The following is a 12366-nucleotide window of genomic DNA, read 5'->3' as shown; positions in this document are numbered from 1 at the left end:
GTTCACCCATCATGGCCTTAATTGTCTCAAAAAGCGAGATCTGAAGTAAGTTTAGCAAGACTCCGCATAGGTCAAACTAGGTTTTCTCATGACTGTTCAGTACGTACTCATTGAATGCCCAAATTGGAATTAACAGAAACTCAGTCATTTTCAAGATCCAACAAAGTCTGGAGTTCTTACTGAAGGTCTACATTTTTTTTTTTTTTTTTTTTTTAGGTTAATTCCTGGGAACCAGCCCGAGAAGAGCCTTTGTTAGGCTCAGAGATGTGGTTGCACTAATCTTTTATCCTATCCTGTCCTAACTTTGCCATGATATATGTAGTGTTATTATTACTTTATATATTTTCCTTTGCAGCACCTTCCAGTTGTGAGCTGCAACACGATAGTTCGTTGCCGATCTTGTCGTACCTACATCAACCCCTTTGTAGTTTTTAAAGGTGAACGTCGTTGGGAGTGCAACCTTTGCTTCAGGGTCAATGACCTTCCGGAAGAGTTCCAGTATGACCCAGTAAGTAATTGTGATAAATATCTTTTCAGCAAGGAGCTGGAGTTTTAGAATATGTTAAGATTTCTTTTAAAGTTATCTTGGTTTTGATATTAGGTAACAAATTGGAGGATCTCTTTCATGTCATGTGCTGCATAAGAAAACTGGGATATTTTCCTTTTGCTGTATTACAAGCAATGTGTTGGCTAGATGACATTTGTATCTTGAAGGTAGTAGTACTCTGTTGGCTTTTTGTACATTCAAAGAATTAGAAATCTAACGACCCAAAAGGTTGTTCATAAGTGCTACATATAGTTTACTACAAGTTTCTGGGTAAATAGTGTAATAAATTATCACACGTGATACAATAACTTTGAGTTTTATTTGTGCATACAAAAAAAATAGTGGTAACAGAGAAGATCGGTTTACTTGTGGTATGCTTGTAAACAGTAGCTTAATCCAGAGGTGGTTATTGCCTGCAGTGTGTTCTGATACACAGTAGGCAGTACAGATGTCATTTCACTGCCTCTTTAGCCCATTCTTTGCAGAATTCTGTTGCATTTCGTCCATTACCTCATGTTTTGCAGTTTAAATGTCAAATTTCCTCAATTTGGTTTTTGCTCTTATTTTCTCCCTTGTATATTTAGAAAACAGCATTACTGGAGGAAATTGCATTGGCAAAATCAAAGCTGAGTCTGAATAATGTACACTGTATTGAATGAAAAATTATGGACATTTTAATTTTTGCATATTGAAAGATTTTATTGGTGCACCATCTCCATTTTTTGGTGATGTTTGTGATAGTTGATAGACCTACATTTGTGATCATGACTACAGTAATAATGCATTTTTCAGGTTAGTCGAACGTACGGTGATCCCTCAAGACGGCCAGAAGTTAAGGAAGCAACTATAGAATTCATTGCACCTCAGGAATACATGTTAAGGCCCCCTCAGCCTGCAACCTATCTTTGGGTATTAGATGTGTCTCGACAAGCGATAGATACAGGGTATTTAAAGGTTAGTAAATCAGTCTTTTACTAATCGGTGAAATGTGAAGACTTTATTATCTTTCAAGTTGAGAATTCTTGCAGAATTATAACTGCATGTAGATAAAATTACATTTCTTGGCAATGAAAATGATATTGTTATGATACAATAAAGTTTTATACATACTTACCTGGCAGATATATACATAGCTATTACTCCGTCGTCCGACAGAAATTCGAATTTTGCGGCACACGCGGCAGGTAGGTCAGGTGATCTACCTCCCCGCCGCTGGGTGGCGGGAATAGGAACCATACCCGTTTTCTAATTCATATTTTTTCTTCCAGCTGTCTCCTGAGGGGAGGCTGGGTGGGCCATTTAATTGTATATATCTGCCAGGTAAGTATGTATAAAACTTGATTGTATCATAACAATATCATTTTTATACATTCAACTTACCTGTCAGATATATACATAGCTGATTCACACCATTGGTGGAGGGTAAAAGACAGCTATTAGTGAATAGACAGGTAAACAACATACGTTGTAGGTAATAAATAAATAAAACCTTGGTTCCTATGTGTTTAGACGAAGGGTCGACTTCCTAGCTATTGCTAGTAGTCTGCTTCGTCTCAAGAGCCTCAGCGAGGATGTGACCTATGGCTAAGAGTTCTTGTAGGTCTGTCAATGGGGTCTTATCCACTTACTTGACAGAATCTAGTGGTCGTTTGTCAATGGGGTCTTATCCACTTACATGACAATACACCAATGCCTATTGGCATAATTTAAGGAGCACAACACCGATCCCGATCACCTGATCCTAACACGAGGGTTTGTGCTTAATTTGAAAAGAGCTATCCCCAAACTCATTTCAAATAACCCCAGAAAATAATACACTTATGTTAAAATAAAAAAAAAAAAAATTTTAATTCACTAGTTAAGGATCAGTGTCGGCTCCCTATCCCAGCAACGCATCCGTGGACACGTATAACAAAGAGAGAAGGATCTCTCATAGGCCCACTTGATCTTCATGCAAAGAGAAGTCAACACAGCGTTGCATCTCCCGTTATTACAGCTAATATGACTCTCACGACATATTGTTATGGAAAGAACATGAATTGTTAAAAGCTCGCACTTCAAGCGCTGCTTAGGAGATTCCACTCTTCCAAAGAAGACCAGGGCTTTCTTTGCAACAGCTCTCTTCTGGATGAAGCCCAGAGCCTGGCTGGCGCCTCGCCCCTGGCTGGCGCCTCGCGCCTGCCTTGCGCCTCGCGTCTGCCTGGCGTCTCGCGCCTGGCTGGCGCCTCACTCGTGCCTGGCTAGAGCCTGGCGCCTCGCCCCTGACTGGCGCCTCGCGCCTACCTGGCGTCTTGCGCCTGCCAGGCGTCTTGCGCCTGCCAGGCGTCTCGCGCCTGCCTGGCGTCTCGCGCCTGGCTGGTGCCTCGCGCCAGCCTGGCGCCTCGCGCCTGCCTGGCGTCTCGCGCCTGCCTGGCGTCTCGCGCCTGGCTGGCGCCTCGCGTCTGGCTGGTGCTTCGCTTGCCTGGCGCCTCGCGCCTGGCTGACTTCTCCCCACTTGCAGGAGATTCGAGCTTGTTAAGAGTCTCGATGAAAACTGGTGATGTCCACCCCGGACACTTTATTTGCCTGATTTATTCGCCTCTAGCGCATCTGCGCCAGATTGGAGGCCTCCTCCTTCTCCTCATCAGACAATGACAGTGTTTATTTGGACTGTCTTGCTCTGGCGTCTTTACGCCTGTTTGGCATTTAGCGCCTGATTGGCGCTACATTGTCCGAAAGTCTGAACATCCACAATCGTTTATCAGGAGAAAGGAAAAGGGTGGAAGAAATTCTTTCACTTTGAGCTTATGGCCTCTGCAACAAGGGGAGGTAATTTTAGTCGGCTACATCCAGTAGACGATAGGAAATCTAATAGTCCGAGAGACCAGTCTTCCTCCGAGGAGGATCATACTTGATACTTCAGTTGCTAACGAGCACTCTTCCTACATGTTGACGAGTTCTCTCGTTGCAAAATCTTCCCTATCCTTGCACGAAGGCAGGGAAAGAGCCTGGAAGTTTAAGGAGAGACTGAGCTGAAATTGGGAGGATTCCCGATTTCTAGCTCTTTAAATATATCTCTTCGAACCTTCTGGGAAGTAGTTTTGAGCCCTCATCGTATTCCAAAGACTCTGTCAGCAAATGTTTAAACCTTATCTTCTTTTGTAGATAACAACGTAAATACATTGCCTGGACAACGAATCCTTTATCTGAAAGCGTTGATCCAGGAATAAAAGGTTATAGTTCTTTTGCCAAACATACCATGCTGGCAGGAACCCATTGCCGAGTCTTTCTAGAATTTGATTCCAGATTCCAAGCCCAAAATCTCACTCGTCCTTTTGGTCGATTAGTACCAAGAGAAACATTGATGAGGAGCAGTTCCATCTTGTCAGAACACGGAATCTGAGGCCCAAAGAGGATCACATTGTAACTATAAGATCTCCAAGTCTTGTCGTATAGGGGTATTGTGTAAGATCCCGAAGATCTTAATGCTCTGCTATCTCCAATTCCCTTTATAGAGACAGAGTATAGCCTTTTACTGCGTTCTTTGATAGCAGATATATACAAAGGTAATTCTTCCCTCTGAAAGGGAAGAAAAAACCGCTATGTGGTTCACAGAGGTATCGGAAGAGGGCAGTTTCCTCATTCCCTCAAGCACGATCTGCAGTAATTATATATCTTATCCATGACTACTGTCATTTACCTTGAAACATCCTCTCATTCATGTCCACTTCTGGTCAGTCTGCACGCAGACAGACTCAGAGTGGAGAGGTTGTTAAGGTCCATTTAAAATAGATGCTGAAAGAATATTCAGACTGTCTTGGAAAAGACTTCCAAAACCTGCTGTGAGAAGAATGTGACCTCAGAGAATCCAACCTCTCTAAGTCTAAAATGAGGCATAACATATATCCTCTCTTTCTTTGACGCCCTTTGTCTTACATTCTGTAAAGAGTTTATCTTTTAGGGGAAAAAGACTAAATTTTATTCCCCTTTCTATAACATAAAGATGGCGTATATTGCTACCTCTCTTATATTCTTTCTTCCTGTCCTCGTGCCTGGGCAACGAGAGAATGGAAAAATTCTATCATCGTTATTCTGCAAAACAAATTATTATTATCCTATTCTCCTACTAACTGATCCAGGATCGAGGAGAATCATTCAAGATTCCTATCCTAGGACATCAGGCCGTAATGTACGGTTCAGATACTTGAAAGAGCCTCTCACCCAATACTGAGAGCTCCTACGAGTCTTTTCCAGTACCAAAACATTACAAGGTCTCCCTTGTTATATGTTTACATAGGAGTAGGATAATATACCATCCTGTTAATAACAATGAAAGAGGAGAAAGAGGAGCTGCATGGTTCAAGGGACTAGCCGAAACGTGCAATAAAAAAGGGGTTGCCAAGGTCTTTCTAAAACCTGCACCCAGATTAACTTATGAGTCCGATATATTTTCTATCACTTGTCTCATAAGGTTGAGGAAAGCGAGAGACCTCTAAAGATATCAGTTCTCTTCACCATGTAAAGGTCTATAAAGCAGAAGAACCCACTTATCCTGATACGTACTACGTTCGCCTGTGCGATATCTAGAATAATTGTCAGTAGAGGGTTGATCTGGCAAAAAGAGTTTCTCCCAAAACAACAACTCTTGCCAGGAAAGAAGTCTCTCACGCGACCACTATATTACCTGACATGAGAAGTCTGTTCTTGTTAGAGACTTCCGCAATTTCAGTTAATCCTGACAAGGGCCACGGCTGCCTGTGCGACAACTTGTCCCTTTCAGGAAAAAACTGATCTTGTGTCAGTTCTCAAAGAGGAAACTCTTGGAAAGTCTATCTCCAAATACTGAGAAATTGGAGATCCTGATGTCTTGCGCCTGGCTGACGCCTCGCGCCTGGCTGGCGCCTCGCGCCTGGCTGGCGCTCGCGCCTGGTTGGCACCTATCGCCTGGTTAAAGCCTGGCGCTCGCGCCTGGCTGACGCCTCACGCCTGGCTGGCGCCTATCGCCTGGTTAAAGCCTGGCTGGAGCCTTTATGGCCTATTACTCACAACCTTGGTCAGGAAATCTCGATATCAAAATAAGAAGAGGTGCTGTAAGAATCCTATAATTCTACAGTACTTCCATAGTTGGATGTTTCTTCTCAATTTTCCTCTAATACGAGTATATCGGAAGGGGAATTATTCTTTCCTCGGTTAATTCTTCCGTATCCCCCCCCCTCTTTTCCTGAACGAGAAGGACCACTCCAGTGCGAGGGACTGAGTAACTTGCCAGCTCTATGTAGGAAAGCATAATTTGCTCTAATGTATATCTATTAACTAATTATTTTCTAGTTAGAGCCAGGCGTCTGGCTGGCGCTTATGATTCCTTATGGCATGGTTTGAGGAAAAGGAAGCAGTCTACAGGAAGACTGTTTGTCGTCTTCTTGCTAAGAGATCTATGAAGAAGACTTCTCGCAGGTTCTCACAACTCTTTGCATTAAATGTTAGACATACTTTAACAGTTATTATCGTCGATCGAGGTTCTCACGGACTCGCAAATTCTTGCATTGCTTTTATTTAATAACTCGCTCAAACGAGAAATATTTTGGATGGTGCTCTAGGCTTATTGCACCAAGCTGGCGCAATTTGCGCCAGGGTGGCGCAACCTGCACCAGGCCGGCGCAACCCGCGCCAGGGTGGCGCATCTGCGCCAGGGTGGCGCCTCCTACTAATTATCTTTATGTGCCAGAACATCTGTGTCTTTATGGTACCCGACATCCTTTCATATGTTAATTCCGTTCTTATTATGAAAAACTTTTATAAACGTAGTATAATCCATTCAGGGAAACCATTTCCCACTAAAAGAATGTTACCCATCCGACTCATACAACTTCTGCGCAATATCCGATTCTAAATACGGTTTGTCCTTTCTTGAAAGACTTAACCATACCATAGTCTTGAAGTGAATCTCGATTACATCTCTCTTCTCACTAAGTATGTATTCTAATAAGCCATGCTTTCGTAAGTATGAGTGCATTAAATAATATCATGTTCTGCTGCATTAGAATCCTTTAATCATGTTACCTACGGTAAACAGCATTTAAAGGTTGTAATATCCTTCTTATGAAAGATTCCTAACAAAAGGCAGACAATATTTTATTTATGATAGCTTCAGTATTCCCTCAATCCGAGGCTAAGACCACGATTGTAGGGAAGAGATACGGTTAGTTATCCCATTCCGCAGGAGAGAGCGCTGTAAACGACCTCTCACGACTGAGAACAAGATGGTACTGCGACTGCGTTGGTCTTCAAAGCGAAAGCAGTCTGGCCTTCCCTTTCCAGAGTTGCCAGTTACTCCATTAAATAAAGGAATCTTATAAATTATTATCGAACTTCAGGAAGTTTTTATATAAGCATAATTAAGCTAACAAGACTTCGACAAGTCTAGAAACTAAATAGGTGTCGTCTAAACAATTCTTTTAAACCTATTCCTTCCTAGGAAAGTCCTAGAAGGGTACTGGTAATACATGGAAACCTCTTCTAACACGAAGAAAAATGTTCTATCCTACTCTCAATCCACCAATAAAGATATGCTTCTCCGATCACTTCTCGAAGACACGATAGCATCATATAACTCATACTCTAGCGTAATAGAATCCTCTATAATACTGTTACATTAAGGTAAACCGTATTAATTTAGGAAATTTTGTAAGGATTTCACTTGACCATTATAGCATAAATTTCGGTATGTGTCTATGCCTTGCCATACCGTATTCCCAAGGCGATTTTGTCCTAAGCATGGTAGGAGCTAGAAACTTAAAAGTCATACATATATGCTTTATCACTCAACGAGATCCAAATAATTCATTGGATTGACAAACAATCTAAATCATTCTCATCATAATAGATTTATATCTAAAAATTCACCGATGGGGAATTTTATGTTGAAATAACAATTTCATACCCCCATGGGATAGCGCTCTCGTCTAGTTGCGAAAAAAAAATGTTCGAACAATGACTTTATCACAAATGTTATCGAATGATCTCTAATATTAGAAGGCGCTAAATCGTCGCCTGATTCCGAAAGGTGGATCGATTAATGTCATTCTCATTTTGAATAATTCTACCAGAAGGCATTATACGAGGATCTTCGCCAATTTCATTCATTTGAAGTTCTTCTATCCATCGAGGAACCGTAGGCATAAAAAGGGAGAAACACTGTTTTAGGATGCCTTTCCAATGGCTATCCCTGGCAGTCTGGGACGCTCTACAGAACCTGCCGAGGGGACGCCTGACCGGTGGGGGACGCCTGACCGGTGGGGATTCTCTGAAACCTCCTTACGGTTTTTGACATTCCTTCTCCTCTGGGCTTGTGAGCTTGGAAGAGGTCTAGACCTGAGAGCGAGACAGAGCCGATCAGACGCACCCTCCATTGTAATGGGGGAACACTATATTCACTTCTTACGTTCTAAGAGTTCGCATTTGAACTATATCCAAAGTCTACAAGTTGCAAATATGATATTGTAGATTCTGCGGAGTAAGAAGGAGATGAGGATGCAACAACTACTAGTACTGTTACTACTATAATTGCTCGTTAACACAAGAGCTAATAAAGCTTCTAAAGGATAGTTACTTTTCTGACTTCCCCAACTAGGAAGAAAGATATACATTTCCTCAATCAAACTCTAACACTTATTTGTATTAATGAATAAATATAAGTAATTCCCTTTCATGAAAGTATACGTAATTCACTTTCGTGAAAGTGGATGAGTGTCTACCGAAAACTTCGGTAGTTACACGTCACTAATCTTCTAAATTTTCGAAGTTAATGTTATCAAAAAATTCTAAAAGTTAACAAAAGCGTATGCCGAACCAAAGATCCATTACTTCCCTGTAAAAGTTAGCCCAGACGATCGATGGCGATGAAACACGAAAATCCATCGGGAGGAACTGCAAACGTTGTTTACATTCCAAGCGACAGAAAAAAATATGAATTAGAAAACGGGTATGGTTCCTATTCCCGCCACCCAGCGGCGGGGAGGTAGATCACCTGACCTACCTGCCGCGTGTGCTGCGAAATTCGAATTTCTGTCGGACGACGGAGTAATAGCTATGTATATATCTGACAGGTAAGTTGAATGTATAAAATTACTATTATTAGTGCATTAACAATTTAATTTTTCACTTTGGCTGAACTTCGGCAAAAGAATATTCAATATATTCAGTGCTATGTTGACCCTTTCCAGTCATCTATAGTATCAGTCAAAGAAGGTGCTTTTATCATAGATCTGCTAATAATCATTGAGTGGTTGAACTTGACCCTTAAGAGCCGGGCTAAAACAAAACACATGCAGCACCCCAAGACAGAGCACATCTAATGACCCAATTCCAACCAGAACAAGCTCTCCCTTCCTTGAGAGTGAACCGATAATATGGTTGGGACATTGGAATTCTGCTAGGCCCTTAGAAAATGATGAAGATGATTCTTCACACGAGAATACAACAAATCCTGATTTCCAGACTGCAATTTGCAAACTCAGTGGCGATCATATTCCCCTTTTTAGCTACCATATGAGTAAATTCATATTTTTAAAAGCCATTTCCTTATCCAGAATATGAACTTTGGCCAGTTATTAGCAAATAACCCTGATGAGAAGAAAATAATAAGAATTGATAAGACCATATATAAAGTCAATTCCATTGATGCTGCTATACTCTATAACAAAACATGTTTGAGAGAGGGTCCCCTACCTTCATATTATTAATAATTATCAATGTATTTTAACCTGACTACTGTTTTGAGATTCTTAATTTGTAGGTCTGATATGTATCACAATACACTTTTGCTAGATGCAGTTGTATGAATGTATTTTCATGTGATTTAGCCTGATGATGTATATCATAAAAGATTTCAGTCTTGTACTGGACATGATTTATCAGTGTGGTTTTAGTCTATTCTAGAGTCAAAATTAGAAGAAAAGACTAATATAAAAGCGATCGCTTTGTTCATTTTAATTTTCTCTCAACAGATTGTATGTGATACTTTACTGTCTGAGCTGGATAAAATCCCTGGTGACAGACGAACTCTCGTAGGCTTTATTACTTTTGCCAGTAAAGTTCAGTTCTACCAGATGGGTGAAGGTAAGAGGTATACTTTTAATTGCTAACACTACTCCATTACTACACGGTGTATGCTTTGACTTCAGTGTAGCAGAACTTAATATTTGAGTTTTTAACCCTAAAAGCCCTGGCTAATTATATATGTTATCAATATCCCAAAGTCAGGCTGACTTTAAGGTTTGCCAATTAAAAAAACATTACTGGAAAGAGGGTTGTGCAAATGCACATGGGATAAGGGAAAAATTCTAGAAAATTTTCTGTATCTTCTACAGAAATTAATAGTAAATGTGGGGCTTCTTTTCCAAGACACCTGTAAAAGTAATCTAATTTCAATGAGTTTTGGATCTTTAATCTTTTTTACTCAATTTTGTAAAATTACAAATAAAGCTCAGATAATATTGAACAGGATAACTAAACTCTGCTACATTTTCTGCACAATTTTTATGGACAGATAAATATTTGAGAAATGTAATGGGTTGGGGTGGTGTAATCCCCTTTATGTTGTTGGTTTTCCATGTTAAAGTATTTGTTTTGTACTCTGCAAAATTACAATTACATTTAACATACTATTGTTAAAGATAAGAATTAAAACTGCAACAATTCTTGAGTATAGTCATGGGCAAATATACTATAGATGTAGTATTGTGACAGGGAGGGTTAGTACACTGTTCTCTCGTATCCTTAGCCGAGATGTATTGCCGTGTAGTCATTTATGGCCCAGTCAAGTGATTTGAAAGTTTTCCTGCAAAATTTGTGTTGAATTCATGGAATGAAATAATGATTAATCATATGATACAACCCACATCCCCTCGTATGCCATTTTTGCGCATCAGAGGATGGATGCTGCTCCGAAAGAGGTCAAGGATTGAGTAGTATCTTGTCCCGTTATGCTGAAACATTCTTTATCTTTAAAATTTTGTACCCCAAAAAAACTATCAACATGGTGTGTATTACTTTGTAACAGTAGATAATACTTACCTTATCAGATTGTTTATGCAGCATTCCTGATAGTACTTATGTATATTTCAGATCAGAAAAGTGTCCAAATGCTCGAGGTTGGTGAAATAGACGATACGTTTGTACCTTGCCCAGAGGATCTTCTCGTAAATCTGGATCAATGTCGCACATTGGTAGAGGAATTCCTCACCATGCTTCCTGAAGCACATAGTGGCACCTACCAAACTCAGTCAGCCTTAGGCCCAGCACTACAGGCTGCGTATAAACTTATGGTAAATATAGTAGTAGTATATTTTTTTATTGAAATTTCTTTTTATGCACATTTAATGCTCTGTTTGGTATAAATAATTTAGAATTACAATTAATCTTTAAAGCATAATGCTATCAGTTAACAGAAGTTATTAGGTTTACTGAATTATATTTTCTTCGTAATGGCTTTGTAATAAAATTTTCAGAGTCCGATTGGTGGCCGCATTACTGTGATAACTACTACTCTACCCACTCTTGGCCCCGGAGCATTGAAGTCTCGCGAAGATCCCAATCAACGAGCAGGGAAAGATATTCAAAACATGGGACCAGCGACAGACTTCTATAAAAAATTAGCACTAGATTGTTCAGGGCAGCAGGTATGACTTGGCAGTTCTCTCTCTCTCTCTCTCTCTCTCTCTCTCTCTCTCTCTCTCTCTCTCTCTCTCTCTCTCTCTCTCTCTCTCCCCATTTTACAGTGAACTAAAGGTTCTTTGCGTGACCCTCTCGCCACAGCAACTTGATTGAGACTATTTTCTCTTCCATTTTTGTTGGTCTCGTCCCAATTAGCTGTCCATTCTCTCTCTCTCTCTCTCTCTCTCTCTCTCTCTCTCTCTCTCTCTCTCTCTCTCTCTCTCTCTCTCTCTCTCTCTCTCTCTCATAATAGAAAGGTAGAATTACAGACTGTTACTTGGAACAATATTGCATTTTTAATTGGTCAGATTTTAATGTCTAGTGCATAGATGCTCATGTGATTTTCTAAGCTCACTTTTAAAACCTTCTGTTTATACATTTAGAGTAGAATTTTAACTAGGTTTCTGTGGTATTAAAATCTGTGTACCCTTTATAGAGTAGAATATTAACTAGGTTTCTTTGCTATTTAGTTCAGTAATACTAATGTGGTCATTTACAATTTTTAGGTCGCTGTTGACATGTTTGCGCTCAACTCACAATACGTTGATATGGCTACTTTAACTGGCATGAGCAAGTTTTCTGGTGGCTGTATCCATCATTTTCCAAACTTCCATGTGTCAAGAAATCCTACAAGTGTAGGACCTTTCACTTCATGTCTTGCTAGATACATCACTCGTAAAATTGGTTTTGAAGCAGTCATGAGAATCAGGTATGTTTGTTGATATCGTTTGCCTGAAAGTTATTAGTCTGTTCTAAGGAATTTTGCATGGATAATTTGTCTTTAATGATGTATTTTATTAGAAAGATTAGCGCAGTTTTAGAATTGCAGGAAGGGTATATATATGAAAGGCAGATTTTTTCATTACAACCCCTTCGTCATTATAATGGTTCTGTCAATGCAGAAGTCCCATTTTCACTGGACTTGTACTAATCAAGACGCAGATAATTTACATTGTGCATGATCCTTCCTGCCATTGGTACTGGCTCTTTCATTCTTACCTTTGTGTGACTTGGCTCAGTCAACACTAGCCCTTAAAATTACCCTTTTACAGTATTACTGATTTCTTCCTTAATGTTTTTCTAGGATGTAACTCAAGTGCTGTTGATTCATATATGACAAACATGCT

At 40.1% G+C, this 12366-nt stretch overlaps 1 protein-coding gene across 3 annotated transcripts in view; it reads left to right on the top strand.

The window, feature by feature from the left end:
* The window catches only part of LOC135210775 (protein transport protein Sec24A-like), a 39302-nt gene that overhangs the window by 17674 nt on the left and 9262 nt on the right, over positions 1 to 12366 (top strand). For all 3 annotated transcript variants that reach the window (XM_064243628.1, XM_064243626.1, XM_064243627.1), the window contains 6 exons: positions 356 to 508; positions 1340 to 1501; positions 9532 to 9643; positions 10652 to 10851; positions 11035 to 11205; positions 11746 to 11948. In XM_064243628.1, coding sequence (XP_064099698.1) covers positions 356 to 508; positions 1340 to 1501; positions 9532 to 9643; positions 10652 to 10851; positions 11035 to 11205; positions 11746 to 11948 — 1001 coding nt within the window. The remainder of the gene's footprint in view (positions 1 to 355; positions 509 to 1339; positions 1502 to 9531; positions 9644 to 10651; positions 10852 to 11034; positions 11206 to 11745; positions 11949 to 12366) is intronic.

The sequence above is a fragment of the Macrobrachium nipponense genome, chromosome 4 (assembly GCF_015104395.2).
Source record: "Macrobrachium nipponense isolate FS-2020 chromosome 4, ASM1510439v2, whole genome shotgun sequence".
NCBI classification, from domain to species: domain Eukaryota; kingdom Metazoa; phylum Arthropoda; class Malacostraca; order Decapoda; family Palaemonidae; genus Macrobrachium; species Macrobrachium nipponense.
Note: the sequence above shows the minus strand (reverse complement) of the source record. Positions and strands in the feature narration are given on the sequence as shown.